Below are 15,577 nucleotides of genomic sequence, written 5' to 3' on the forward strand. Positions count from 1 at the left end.
GCAGACTCCCTCTAATCCAGAATCAAACACACATTTCTGGAAGTGGCCAATGCAGAAATCTTTGCCTATGTATGTTTGTTACAAGAGTTTTGTTTTCCTTTCTCCCAATGGGGGAGAAAATGGAAGAAAAAATGCTTATTGATCAAAAATTTTTTTTGAAAAAAAGAACGCCTCCCACATTACACTGGCTGGGCTTAGACTCAGGCCTTCTGAGTGTTCTTCCACCTGTATTCTTTCTTTTGGGCTGTGATGCCTTCATCTGAGCAAATAAGTAAGCATTTTGAGACGAAGCAGCAATGATTCATTAATGCCATGGGCTTGCCTTTCCCCTCTGCTCTATTCCTGAAGTATGGTTAAGCCCTTGATAAAAACATTGCTCTTCTAAAGATGAAGTAATGAAGGGAATGATGGGGGGAAAATAAGGGCTCTAATGATTTTAAGAGGCAGCTATGGTCAAGTGGATTATAGAGTGGGGGACTAGGGAGGCAGGACTACCTGGGTTTAAATTCCACCTTAGACATTTGTTAGGTAAGTTACGTAAGCTTACTCATCTGTAAAATGAAGGGGTTGTACTGGCAAACCTCTGAGGAGCCTTTCAACCCTCTATAATTTTACCAACTTTCTCATCTGTAAAATGGAATGATAATAAACAACCTCATAAGATTCAAATGAGACTCATAAAGTACTTTGGAAACTATAAAGTACCATATTAATGTCTGGCAGCCAGCTGGCACGTGGATGGCACACTGGGTCTGGAGCCAATAATCCTGAGTTCAAATCCTGCTTCAGACACTTACTAGCTTGTGTGACCCTGGGAAAGTCAACCTCTGTCTCATTGGTAAAACTGGAGATGATGATAGACATCTAGGTGGCAAAGTGGATAGAATGCTGGGCCCAAAGTCGGGAAGACCTGAGTTCAAATGTGACCTCAGACTCTCATTAGATGCTGTGGGCAAGTCATTTAACCTCTGTCTACCTCAGTTTGCTTAACTGTAAACGGTGATCATGATAGCACCCACCTCACAGGGTTGTTTTAAGGACCAAATAAGATAATATTTGTGAGGCACTTAGCACAATGTCTGACACATAGTAAGTGCTTAATAAATGTTTGTTTCCTTCCCTTCTCTTATTAATAGAAGCCTGACTCACAACCAAGAGCCAGAACTATATAACCAAAAAACCAAAATAGAACCTGCCTTAATGTATATCAGTTTATGGTTATGCTGATTTCTTTCCTACTACTATTCAGTCCCGTTTCCTCAGTCATGGAACTTATTGATTTAGAAAAATGGTTCTTACATTGGGATCCATAGTCTTATGGGTGGGGAGGTGGGGGAAAAGAGGGGGTCCATAAAATTATATGGGAAAAAACACTATATATTTTCACTAATTTTTAGTGTTCTTTGTAATCTTCTATTTTATTTTATGTCTTAAAGCTATTATTCTGAGAAGAGGATCCATGGATTTTACCAGATAGCCGAAGGGGTCCATGACTCCAAAAGAGATTTATTATCTTAATGAATAGAAGAATAGACTAGAAGAACCCTCAGACTAGGGCATTCTGGTAGCTGGCCTGAAAGGACCCCTAGCATCATTTTAATTTCCAAAAGGTATTCTGAAATGTCATTATGAATCTTTGGAAAATATGACCAAATGAATAGTTAATAATTCTAGGCTGCCTTGATTCAAGGATACTCCATAATTCAGAAAGAGGAAATAATTGAGCAGCTGAGCTCCCTGGGACAGCTAATGCTAACAGGCAACATTTTCCTTCTAATGTACTTACCTCAGAGTGGAGCTAGAAGGCCCTACCAGTTATTAATCTGAAAAATGGGGAAAAGGACTTATCAGCTGTAAAAGGCTTCCAAAGTGTTACCGTTTCCAACTAACTGGATTAGCCCATGGATGCTGATGTGAAAGGAATCATTTGCTGTAATGGGCTGAAAATTTCATGCCTGGAAGACTGCTTCCCAGTCATCAAGAACTTGAAAATACCGTAATCAGTAGGAAGGGCCCCAAACTTGGAAAAGCCAACCAAGGCAATGTCACATAATCTGCTGTGTGAGGTTGATTGCTTTTCCCTGCCTTTATTTTCCAGACTATGTGGGCAGAAAATCACAGCCCCCTAAGAGGAAATTGGGTCATATTCTGAGGAGGTTGTGCTGAATTCTTTTGCAGTTGGGACCAAGGACTGAAAATGATTTTTCAAACATTCAAAACAAATGCTTTTTGCTCCTTAGTCGTAAATCAGTGAGCAAATGGAAAAAAATCAAAGGAATAAAGAAATGTAAAATGCAAAATTATTTCTGGAAATCCCATAATGAAAATTGATTTTTGGGGGGATAGGGGTAGGAGAGAGCCTTTCAGGCACCTTGTGGTGACAATGAGCATTCCGAGACTCTAGCACGTCCCCAAGGTCCCCAAAGCAATTCCTATTCATGGGATTTCCTTCTTATAACTTCAATGTCACAGTTGCATTTTTCTTTTTGTCAGTTTAGGAGTAATTTGGGATTCAGAGTTCTTAAGCATAAAACAGTAACTTACTGGTTCACAAAATGAAACACCTACTAAGGGCCCGGCACACTGTCTGGCGTACAGAAGGCACTTAATATGTGTTGACTGATTGATTGCTTGAAACTCTCCACTGGGACTTCTTCCTTTTCTGACGATGGCTGGTTAGCTCATTAGGTTGAAGAATGAGGCTGTGGGTTTAGTTGCCCCCACAAACCAGTTAACGTCATTCTACCCCAGAAGGGCAGTCTACTTCTAAGGGATTGTGGGTAAAAAGGTGTAGATGAAACAAAGCCATCCTTCCTTAGTACTGGGAGAAAAACAAATAAACAAACTCCCTCAAAATCCCTGTTTTTCTGATATAGTTATACCATCTTCACATCACCTCTCATTAATTTATAAAAATTAATGATAATAAAAACTAAAATCATAAATATTCACATTTGGTTATTTGATTTTTACTGTAATGCTCATCGCCAGCCCCCTAGGCAGATCTTCAAATCCCTTTTCTTCTGGTTAATGAATCACTTGAGTTTTTTCTTCCTTTTCACTACACACTCAAAGAACATGCATGTAACCAAGAGGCACGAGCCTTCCTAACTCTTCTGGCTTTGGGAACCTGCATTGACAGAGACCTATGACCGTAGCAGAAGGGGAAGAAAATTTCTGTAATAAAATAAAAGATACATCCCATATTTCTAGAGTTCAGTGATGGAATGTAAGGTTCCTGAGGACAGGCATTGTTGTTTTCAAGTTCATATCCCTAACACAGTGCCTTTCACATAGTAGGCATTCAAAAAGTATTTGTTAAATGGATGAATTCTCACTCCCACCAGGACTCTCCTGGTCGGTTGCTCTCCAAAAGGTTTTCCTCCCTACACCCTGTCCTCCTCCAGTCCATCTTGTGTTTTGCTGTCAGAATGATCTTTCACGTGAATTGATCTAGAAATATTCATACTGTATATCTCCTCAACTCAATAATTTTCAATGGCTCCCATTTTCCTACTGAGTAAAGGTCAAACACCCTTGACTAATATTCCAGGCCCATAGCAACCTGGCTCCCCAACATTTTTACAAGCATATCTCATGTTCTTTTTTCCATTTAACCTATATGATGGCCAACAAATTGCATCACTCTCAGCCCCCATGAACGTGGATGGCCTGACTTCCCCTGCCTGTTTCTTTTCCTGTTGTTTTCTATGCCTAGGGAGTCTATAAAGTAACAGTGAGGAGATAGTGTAGGAGATAGTAGGCAGGTAGGTGATGCAATGGATAGAATGCTGGTCCTGGAGTCAGGGAGGCCTGAGTTCAAATCCAGTCTCAGACACTTACTAGCTATGTGACCCTGGACAAGTCATTTAACTTGTTTAATGTCAGTTTCCCCAACTGTAAAATGTAAAAATACCTCCCAGGATTGTTTTGAGAAATATTTATAAAGTAATATTTGTAAAATGTTTAGCATAGAGCCTGGCACATTGTAGATCTTTAATAAATGCATATTTACCTCCTTATTTCCTTCAGGCCTTGGGGATATAGAGCCTGCGCAAAGGTGTGAGATAGGAAATGGAACACATATATGGGAAACAGCAAATAGACCACTGACTGGAGCCAGATGGTGGAGGGTTTTCCATGCCAAGCAGAGGACTTTGTATTTTATCCTACCAGAGTTTCTTGAGGAGATGTGTGACAGAAACTTTCTTTAAAAAATCAGCTTGAGAGCTTAATGAATGAGTAAAGTACCTCCCTTTCAAATAACTGAAAGTACTTTTGAATTTATGCCTCAGAATAGCTTCATGTGTCCAGAAGGGTGGTCTAGTCGCCATCTTTGCAAACAGTCAACCTGAGGCACAGAAAGGCAGACTGAGGATTATTACTGAGCTAGGGCTGGAAACCAACTCAGCCGCTTCTAGCCCAAACTCTTCATTTTACAGATGAGTAAACTGAGGCCCAGAGGGGGCAACCTACTTGCCAAAAGTCTCTCAATAAACAGAAGGGATTGGAATTGAGCATTTTTTTATTCTCAGCTTACCTTTTATTACTCATAGAAATCTTTCTGAGGGCCAACTAAATGTTTAAACACATAAACAAATATTCACCAGATCTATATATTGTATAGCCTTTCCCTCAAATGTCTTCTTGGAAGTCTGAAAGCCCAATGCTTCCCTCACGGTATTTCCCTTTTCGACGTGGTTAGATAGATCTCTTCCTCCGCCTTTTCTAGTAGTAGTTGAAATGCACAAATTAGTCTCTCTGGGGATCTCCAGCATCATCCAAGAGCCCCTTTTCAGATGCCTTAGAGTCTGATAATCAGCTGATCCAGAAAAGAGTGTGATTACGTGGGGGGCAGGGATTTTTCAGGAGAGGGAGAAAATGTTCCATCCCCAGATGTAGTACTATGAGGCACCCAGGAAAATCATAAGTCTCAAGCTGGGTAGGATCACCCAGTTTAGGTGAAGCTGTGTGTGGGCTGACATGTTTCTTGACATTCACCCCTGTGTCGTCTGTCAGCAAGAAGGGATGTGGAAGACCCAAGAAATGCTCACAAGGACAAATCTGGGCTTTCTTCATTTTTTAGGCAACAAAAAGATTGTTTTTTTTTTCTTTCTTTCTACAGAGCCTCCTTCCAAACACATATTTATTTTTTAAAAATGACTTGGAAGCAAAGATAGGACAAGGCACTCAGAAAGCAGGCAACAGCTATATGGTAGTTGTTAAACAGTGACTTATAAAGAAGTATTTTTCCAACCACCACCAGATTCTAGTCCATCGTGCGTGGACTTTAAGAATTGCCACTGTTCAGTGCCCAGACCTAAGAACCATGTGGAAAAAACGTGATTCCTGAATGCCCACCTATCACTGAAGGAGAGTTAGCAGAGTTGAAAGAGTTTGGCCTTGGAGTCAGCAGAAATGTGCATACAGAGCTAGCCTCGGGTGTACAAGGTGTGACTACAGGCAGGGCTTTTGACCTCTCTGCTTCCTCATCTGCAAACTAGGAGTGAGAATAATGGTACCAACCTCATAATGTTAAGGGGATTTAATGAGCTAATGTGTATAAAGTACATTGTAAATCTTATTGCTATATAAGTGTGATCTGTTATTAATACCAGAGTAAAGAGGAAACTTTATTCCAAAGGCATTCTGTCCCATGGACATCTTAAACTCAACATGACCAAATGAACCTAATTCTCCACTTCTCCTAAGTCCTCCCCTCTTCCTAATTTTCCTATTATTCTTTTTCTTTTTAAAGGCAATTTGGATTAAGTGAGTTGCCCAGGGTCACACAGCTAGTACTAATTTTCCTATTATTCTTGAGGACATCATCATGTTTCCAATCACCCCAAGGTCAGAACTTGATGTCATTCTCTACTCTCTTTTGCTCTCACCTTCTGTATTCAATTTGTTTCAAGTTTTATCTATTATACCTTTATATCTCTCCTATATGCTTTCTCTTGTTTGATACTGCTACCACCCTAGTGTAGACCATAGATCAATTCCGCCTCAAATACTTATTAGCTGTGTGACCCTAGATAAGTCATTTAACTTCTTCATATTGCCCTCCCACCCCCAAGAACAAGTAAGCTTCTTGGGCAAGAATTTCACTATCCTAAGACAGAATGGGTTGTCTATGGAGGTAGTGAGTTCCCTCTCCATTTCAGGCTTGATATAAGTTGAGAAAGATCCATGAATGGAATGGGTTGTCTCATGAGAATGAGGGTCACCTCTCATTGGTGGTCTTCATCCAAAGATCAGATGACCAGTTGTTGAATACATTGCACTGGGTTACTTTTTTATTTTTGCATGTGGGTTGGATTAGGTGATCACTGGGGGACTTTTTAGCTCTTGAAATTCTATGAGTAAATTTTCTTACCTGTACAAAGGAGACACTAACACTTACTTCAAAGGTTTACTGTGAGGCTCAAATAAGTAAAAAAAAAACTAACTCAGATAAGCAAAGTGCTTTGCAATGCTACTTACATGCCAGCTATTATGAATATCAGTATTATCCTCATCATTACGATGAGTGGATAAGAGCATGCCTCCTCTGTGGATTTGAATGTGAAACTTCACTATGGATTGCTTACCAATGGGCACCTTTCTCTCCTAGTATCTATACTGCCAACTCTCCCCTTTGAAGAGCAGGGACAGGTTTTAATTTTGTTTTTGCATCCCCAGTACCATGCATGCATAGTACCCAGAACATACTAGGCACTTAAAAAATGTTCACTGGATGAGAAGGGCTATGAATAGGCTACTGCCTGGTGCCCCTCCCACCAGGTTCCTTTCATTGTCCACTACATTGTGATGCTCACAGCCTGACCTTCCTCAGATCCCCTACTTCTGCCTGCATATACATGGCACAGGAAACTAGTCAGAGAATTCAACACTAGAGTCACTCTGCTTGATGCACTTATCCAAAAAAGTGCTTCATTAATATTTTCAGTGCTAGAGATAACTCTGTCTGGCTTCTCTGAAAAATATTGTGAGGGAGGGAGCAAGGAGGAGACCTCCATGGTACTGGATCCATTGAGCATTCTGTTCTCAGCCTCAGCAAATGGAATCATTTCAAAGGAGAATAAACAAAAAACAAACAAACAAATATTGCCTGCAGATGAAATTAATACATGGGCTTATTCAGTTTGCAGCAGCGGGGTCAGGGGGGAAGATCATTTTGCCTAATGTGTTCAAGACAAGATTTGCATTCTTTGGCATTCAAGAGGAACTTTCAACGTGGACTGAGGACTGAAATTTTCATTCTTGTGGTTGTTTCAAGAATTGAAAATATTTGGCCAAGGTGTTAGTACTCAGCTTAGAGCCATTCTCAATGCCTGCTTGCTTTTCAGGGCTTGGAACACTTAGCTGGATTTAAATCTGGTGCAGGTTTTCGGAGGGGGGATGGGGGAGAGGGAGAGAAAGAGAAAGAGAGAATGAAAGAAAGGAAGAAGGAAGGAAGGAGAGAGAAGGAAGGAAGAAAACTGTGGGGAGAGAGAAGGGAGAAAAACCTAAAGTTAGACTATCAAAGGGAAAGACAAGGTGATATTTTGGTTAAAAGTAAGACAGAGGGAGGTATTCTTCCTCTCCACATTGGGTCAGTCATGTTGGTACTGTCCTTAAGAAGAAATGGAGAGTTGACCTTGCTAAGTTACCGCTCCTTGATTTGTTAAATGTAGCTAGCTCTAGAGTACCATGGAGCATGGAACAGCAAAATGGACTGAAAACCAATGAGAATTCCACCACACTCCCTCTTGGACCAATAAACCAAATTTAATTTCATCTATCCCTCATAACTCTTAGTAGAGATACCAAAATCCCTCCCCTTATCCCAAGTGCTAACAGGGAAAGAAATGGTTTGAAGGGAGAAGATAAGCAAGCACCCTAGATAGCCATACCTTGCATAATTAGTGCCTAAAGAATTGGCAAGTTTTACCTTTAAAAGGTAGAAAGTAATTGGTTCTCTAGGAGTGAGAAAGAGGGGAGAAAATCAGCAGAAATGGTGTAAAAGAGGGGTGTATGTGTAGGACTGAAGGAAGAATAGAATTCAGGAAGCCATCAGAAAAACAATAAGATTGTTATGAGATCTCAGGGATGGAAGAGTCCACAAGACATACTTTCTCCCTCTATCCCTGGGTAAGACTCCAAAAACCCTATGACATCTTATTTTAAAAGCTCTCCCAGAATAAAGATTCCTCCAAAGTAGGGGTCTGTCATTTGAGGGAAGGGCAGGACAAATTGTTGGTACATGGATGTAATGCCATATGATTGTTTCAGAGATATTCTAGGTATGATTTGACTAAGGTCACATAGGCTGTAAGTGACAGAGCTGGGATCCAAGCCCCAGGTCGTAGGACCAGAACTCTAGATCTGGAAGAGATCTCAGAGGTCACCTAATCCAACGCCTCCATTTTATGGGTCAGGCTGGAGGGTGACTAAACTGCCCATTGCCAACACAGGCAGTCAGTGTCAGATGTGAGAATTTCCACCAAACTCTGCTGATTCCAAAGTCCATGCTCTTCACCATTGCACCATACTTTTCCTAAACCAAATATTAACTTTGAGTGGAAAAACCCACAAAACAACAGTCTATTCATTGTGACTCTGATGAGCAGTTACTTCAGACCACATACTTTTGGGGTTTTTTTTTAAGTTCTCAGACCCTTGGAAATTAACTGGAGTTTTAGGGACAACTGCTGTCCATACAACAGGCACCCAGGAAGAAAAGTATTGTGTGGGACCTCACTGAAGTCCTCTGTGGACTGCTTTATAACAATAATGGGACAGCATGGGTTGAGAGGCTTTTCTCCACCTCCTTCTAATCTATTCTCTCATCCTCCCCTCCTTCTGAATGAGTTAGACTCTTTACTCACAGTTAGGCAAACTTGAATGTTCAGAACACCATCACTATATTGTATAAAAATGAAGAGGACTCTCACCCTGGGCACTGTAAATCCTGGCTGTCTGACAGAGGACTCTGCTGGAGCCAGAGCCGTCATCCTTCTCGGTGGCTGGACTTCACAGCAGAAGTAATGTGATGCCGGCCGGTGAACATTGGGGGTGGGGAGTGGGGAGCAGAGAGGGAAGGACGCTTGACAGCTGCCTGCCCCAGCCCTCTACTTACGCTTTGCCATTCCTCTGTCCTCCAAGTATACAGTGGACATGCTGGGGAGTGGCAGGTCTGCTCTGATGCAGGTCTGGTATACAGGTTGCATTCGGTCTCCCTTGTTTTGTGGGCTCCAGTCCGACAGTCCACATTCCTCTGCTGGACTCCTCGGCCACAAGACACGGAGCACTGAGGAGACAGACAGAGTAAGTGGGAGCTTCTCATATTTTTTTTTTGGGGGGGGAAGGAGACAGGATGGAAAAGAGGCTTACATTCCTAATGAAAAAACTTCATCTATCTGGGATATTTCTGATTATTTCCAAAGAAAGTAATCAAAGACAGTGTCTCAGTTCTAGAAAATGCAAATTTTGGGGTTTATGTGTTTATGTTCAAGCCCAAGGAGTCAATACTGAAGCAAGCAATCCCAACCACTTTGTCATTGGAAACTCTAAGAAGTAAATCTGAATGAAAAAATCAAGGACAATATTGGCAAAGTATAAAAATGGGGATGTTACATTAAGTGAAAAACAAAAATGATTTCTGTCTGATGGTTTGGTGCACTTGAGAATTACAATATAGGGTAAGGCTGGAGTTTCATAGCACGATTTTGAAAAAAAAAAACCTGTGGAAATCTAAAAGAAATCATTGAACACTTTAGAGTCATGTAAGTAGAAGATATCTCCTCTCATCTAGTGCCTTGCAAAATATTCTCCCACCCAATTTCATTCTTGTATTGGTGTCTATTTGCAAATATGGATGCACATAATAAGAGGCCGGGGTGGGGGGAGAGAGGAAAAAAGAAACATTTTCTTAAGTGTTTTCAGCCCTTGAAGAAATAATGTAAATCATATGGAAATAATTTATTGGCCCAACCCCACAATACAACATATTAAATCTGCAATTAACTCTTCTCTAAATTAATTTTTTATGGTTTCTTTATGGTGAGGTTCCATAACCTCGCTTATGAGCAGGATGAGAATGATTGCTTTTATTAAGATTTAGACAATAAGAAAGGAAAAACATCATATGATTAGGATGGGCATTCTTGGCCATTAAAAATTTTTGCCAAACTATAGGGCTATCTCCACCTTCTTTAATGGGGCTGCCACTAACAAACATGTTTAACGTGTATTAAGGCCACATACAACTGAATGGAACTTCGTGAATAATGGAATTAAGCTGCTGACACAATGCAAAAATCCTCTTTCAATTAGCATGTAGGAAAATTCATCATTGGGTAAGACTAATGAGAATTCACTATCAGAAAACATCATAAAGCATAACTAAATGAATTCTTCCAAATAATCATTTTTTCCATTACAGACACTTAGCAATAAAAGTGCCCTTCTTTAGAAGGCTGGCCATGCATCCAAATTTATTCAAATATTTCCCACGTGAACACTGATATGGCTGTCAGCCTTTAAAAGTTTATAGGAAAGCTAATTGGATAACGGGCAAAGATTATGAATAAGCATGGATAGTATTACCTGAGGCTGAACCATGGAAATGGGAGTTAATACATCTGGGGCACATAAAGAATCAGGCTTTTGAGGCCAATTTTACTCCCCAGGGATGGTGGAGATGAAGGGATATGAAGTCTGTGCTACCAAAAACAGAGGGCCTGCTGGGAAGTGGGTGTTTAAGGCCATGCTATAGGGTAACTACTTTGCCAATGACAGAAATCCCATTGAAGGCAGAGGGCAAAATGAAAAACAAACCATTTGGCTGACATTCAATTGGAATATTGTGTCTTCAATGCAAAAGGCAGTCATGTTCTAGGATAAATTGTCTGATTAATAAACCATAGCAACCAAAGCCTTATGTAGATTTCTGTTAAACAGCAGATATGTGGCAGGAATGTTAGCCTAGGACTTACTGTTAGGCTGAGCCCAAACTCTTAAAAATGTTTTAATAGCCTAAAAGAAAAAAACAAAACATGATGAGTTTTGGGAGGACTTGGGAGGGTGAGGGGCTAACACTCTAGCAAGCTACCTCTTTTTACTACCTACAACAGAATTCCTGTGAAGTTCAAAGGAATTAATATGTTTTAAATGTTTTCCAAATGTTTAAACAATATATAAATGCCTGTTGTTTTTTTTAAAGAGGGGAGTCCACACCTGTGACTTCAACTATTTAAAGGAACTCCTTTGGTGAAAACTCCTCTCACTGCCATTCGGTGGCAATTCCCTTCGAAAGTATAGTGTTAAAGAGACACTTGGAGGCACTGGGAAGGTCCATGACTCCCTCGTGGTCACAGGGCTAATATGCATCAGAGGCATCTCCACGTCTTTACTACACCATGCCACATCTCTGCATGTCTGTGCTTTTTGTGATTATCCCTCTACCAAAGGCCAATTTTCTGGTGCGACTATACTAGAGTCCGTAGCTTGTACATTACCAATGCTAAGATATGATCAAAAGTGTCTTCTACCTTAAGAAAACGTCCACTTGGGGTCATAAAGCGAAGATAATAAGCTGAATAATGTATTCTTGCCTAAATTCATGCGTTGAAAATGCATCAAGTGGCAGGAAAAAAAACAACAAGAGAAATGAAACAACAGGAATTTTGGGCTTTGGCAAATTAAGTCAAGGAAGACGTCGATTTCTATTCATCAATTTCATGGCCATACATTAGCTGTAGCTCAAAAAGTCCAGGGAATGAATGTGAACCTTTAAAGGGAAAAATTAGCCATATTTTAAAAATGCCAAAGCCATTTGGGGAAGTAATGGGTAGGAAACAATTTCACACGATTACAAATGCCCACAAAGGTCCAGGCTCTGAATTGCTGAATATTGCAGCTGGCCTCTGCTACGTTTTCAGAGTCAGAGTGTATGAGGTTTGGAGACCTGTGTCACATTATTTGTTGTTACAACCATTTCCATGGCACTGGTGGTCCATTTTGGGTTCCCACTGAGTTCTCAGCAGTTAGTTCTGAAACCTTCCTGAAGAAAGGGCACTAAAAAATATAACAAGACCAACCAAACAGATCTAACATGATTCTGCTGCCTAGATGGGGGTGTCTTTTGTTAACTCTCAGTTAGTTTACAGAGGAAAGCACTGAAACTGGAAAGGTTGACTGCCGTACTTTAGGGCCATCCTCTTAATATTACAGATTACTGATGCAGTTTGCAAAGTATTTTGTTTTTAGTTCATAACTACTGAGCTGTGAGAACTGAGGGCATTTCTCCAGATTCTCTACCTAGCAACAGTGGTAGCCCTAAATCACTGGCTTTAGAGGGAAGTAACACGTTTGATTTAAAGCAGAGAGGGAACTCTGATCTGAATGGGGGTCTGAGGACTTGACGGCCTGTAAGGTCACTTCTATCTCTAAATCTAAATCTAAATCATTCTGCAATCCTTTCTTGGCTCCATGCCCATTAACCATATGTAGAAAACCACCTGAAAACTTTTTTTTGCATAAAATCTTAAATAAATTGAATCATGGAAATTCTTAAACAATCTGAGCCTCAATTTCCTCATTTGTAACATGAGGTTGGATGAGATGACCTGAGCCTATAAATTAGGGTATTGACATTTTTAGAATGGAATGATGTTGAATGTTGTTGGAAGCCCTTAGAGATCTAATTCAGGAAATGATCAACCATCAGTCCAGAAGACCAAAAAAGAAACATGCAACCCACCTTCTGCCAGAGAGGTAGGAGGGCTTAAGATGGACCGAAAATGTAGAAAGATAGAGATTTTTAGATGTGGACAATAGGGGAATTTGTTTTTGCTTGGTTATGCAAATTTGTTACCAAGATTTCCTTATTTAATTAGAATGAAGCAGCGTGAGGAACAGATAATAAGTGTTTGTAAAAATAAATAAATTTTAAAAGAGAATGTATTTAGAAGTGACTTTCAAAAGATCACAGACCATGAGAAGGGACTGCAATCTAGTCAGAAGATCACAGACTTGGACTTGGAAGGGGCTTTTGAGGTCATCGAGTCCAACTTTCTCATTTTATATCTGAGAAAACTGAGACCCGGGTAGCTGAATTCATATTCTAAGGTCATACGGGGAGCAAGCATTGGAGGGAGGATTGAACCAGGACTTCTGCCTCCAGAGTTCCAGAGCTAGTTCTCTTTCCATGGTACCAAGCTGCTTGCTTGCTACCTTACTTGTCTGGTCCTACACCAAAAGAGTTAAATAGAGACAAGAAATAATTCACTTCAGCAAAGTCTAAGGAAACCAGGCAATCTTTACATCAATCAACGGTGAATCTATGTGAGTGGGGAGGGGTGGGATGGAAGGAAGATTTGTCCCTATTATCTGATGAAGGACTGCCTTCCTCCAGTACTTCATTCTGCGCGTATTGATGCAACCATGACACATGGACCATAGTCTGTATTTCTATAAATGAGAATGAGGGAATAACAAGGTGAAGACTTCACTATCGAGTACTAGACAAATTGTCTCACGGCTTCAGTGGATGAGAATTGGGCTCTGTGCTTGAAAACTGGACTCCTAAACCCTGTCCCACCAAAAAGGTGGCCAAGAGCACTGCTTGCTGCACACTGGAAGGTGAATGTTCCCTTTCCAGATAGAAGAAAATTAAAAGGAGAACAGTAGACACTGTGTTTATTTCCTTGCCAAAGATCAAACACAGAAGTGGGATCTGCTTGGCTTCAGCAGGGGGGAAGATAAATATATAACAGAGCCCCCATCTCTGAAAAGGAGAGGCCCTTAAACGAATTTAAAATCACAATTAATGTGTCAATGTTGCTTATGTCAAGAGGTCTGTACAATCATACTCTAAATTGATGGCTTCTGGGTCAACATTTTATAAATTATCAGTAGTCCTCCTAAACCTAATGATCTATATTCTGTTTTGAATCCTCAAGGAAGACAAGATAGTGTAGTTTAGGGGGTTCTGTAAACTTAAAATATTTTGATCATTGTATTTCACTATGATTGACTTCCTTTTGTAATCCCATGTATTTTATTTTATGTATTTAAACACATTGTTTTGAGAAGTGGTCAATAGGCATCCCCAGACTGCCAAAGGGGCCCATGACACATGCAAATTTAAGAATTTCCGGGGTGCTGGATAAATAGCAGGCCCAGGAGTCAGAAAGACATGGGTTAAATCCTGCTCTTCATACATACTGGCTACGTGACCATGGGAAGCCATTGAACCTTTCAATGCTTCTAAGGCAGCTCTGTAAGAAGCTAAGTTAGAGTAGAGTTGCTAATCTCCATCATTGTAGAGTTGCCATATTGGCAACTGTCCACACCAACGAAATCTCAGAGGTGGGAAACCTGTTCCCCTCCCCCACCCCAATGATATTTTTTCTTCCAAACATTCTCCAAATGCTAATGATCACTATTATTTTTCTAATTCTTGTGAAAGCACAATTGCACAGAAATGATATAGGTAATAAAAATTTATGGTAAATTCCCATAGTGCCACAGGAATAAAATGCTCTAATTGTATGCTACCCATACTCATTGTGATGGACAAAGTAAGTGGTTGAAAACTGTTTTTCAAAACCCTCGATTTAAAAAAAAATTTAAAGAATGAGCATGAGGTTTTGGGGATAAGAGAGGCCACTCAGCTTGCAATGAAGTTATTTTCCTATAAATGGCTCATTTCCTTTTCAAGCTTAAGATTTTTAAATGTGTAACATTTCAAAACAACTTTCAGGGGACTTCAAAATCCATTTTTTCTCATTTCTGTCTCAGAAACACTGCAAACTCAATAGTTTTTTTTTTGGTAGATTTTAAAGTTAGGCAGGGCCTTATTCTCCAAGCTTGCATTTTTACAAACTTTATTACCACTCTCACTTTCTTCCATGGAGAGAAATCATGCTAACGATTCAACTCATATCGAACAGCAGATGCATATCAGACAAAAAAAAGCCCCCAAACAAGCAGCTGAAAACCAATAATTCTGAAGAGCTGAGGCTAAGGGGAACTGCTCCTCTTGTTTCCTAAGTGTGAGAGTCTCCACTTGTTTCAGGTCAACTCATTAGCATGCCAATATTCCTCACGTGTTCAGGCCACCTTCCCCGTACATGACAGGACTCTAATTCATTCCAGCCCCTTTCCCAAAGGGTACAAATGGACCCCCACTGCACAGCAGCTTGCCCTGAGTGTTTTGATCATACATTCCAACAAATCAAATCAATGCATTATAAAGCAGGCCAAAGTCCATTACATAACTGCGTTGACTTTGTTAGCTATAGAAATGGCTTCCATAAGTCATCATTTCTTAACAGGTGAAGCTCTTTTCCAGGGGAGTACACTCCTTGTAATCCTTTTATCTACTGTCATCCCCCAGTGGTTAAGCCTAACGATCAGAAATGTGGGGGAGATTTTTGCTTACCACCCAGAGAGTCTAGAAATAAAGCTAACTGTGTTTACCAATAATGAGCAAAAGATTCTTCTAATCTCTTTTCTATAATAATAATAAATGAACATGTAGCTAAGGATAGAAATTGTGAACCATAAGGAAAAGTGACAGCGCATG

General features: G+C 40.2%; 1 protein-coding gene and 1 long non-coding RNA gene across 2 annotated transcripts in view; one reads left to right on the forward strand and one right to left on the reverse strand.

The window, feature by feature from the left end:
- ADAMTS9 (ADAM metallopeptidase with thrombospondin type 1 motif 9) overlaps positions 1 to 15,577 on the reverse strand; it is a 191,988-nt gene that overhangs the window by 29,911 nt on the left and 146,500 nt on the right. Inside the window, 1 exon segment of the mRNA XM_020978321.2 lies at positions 9,125 to 9,295. Within this exon segment, the coding sequence (XP_020833980.1) occupies positions 9,125 to 9,295 (171 nt within the window).
- Positions 9,225 to 15,577, forward strand: part of LOC110202300 (uncharacterized) — a 46,830-nt gene continuing 40,477 nt past the window's right edge. Inside the window, exon 1 of the long non-coding RNA XR_013485807.1 lies at positions 9,225 to 9,312. This is a non-coding gene — a long non-coding RNA (uncharacterized LOC110202300). The remainder of the gene's footprint in view (positions 9,313 to 15,577) is intronic.

This window comes from Phascolarctos cinereus, unplaced genomic scaffold (assembly GCF_003287225.1).
Source record: "Phascolarctos cinereus isolate Bilbo 61053 unplaced genomic scaffold, phaCin_HiC Scaffold_4;HRSCAF=312, whole genome shotgun sequence".
In the NCBI taxonomy this organism is placed as follows: Eukaryota; Metazoa; Chordata; class Mammalia; order Diprotodontia; family Phascolarctidae; genus Phascolarctos; species Phascolarctos cinereus.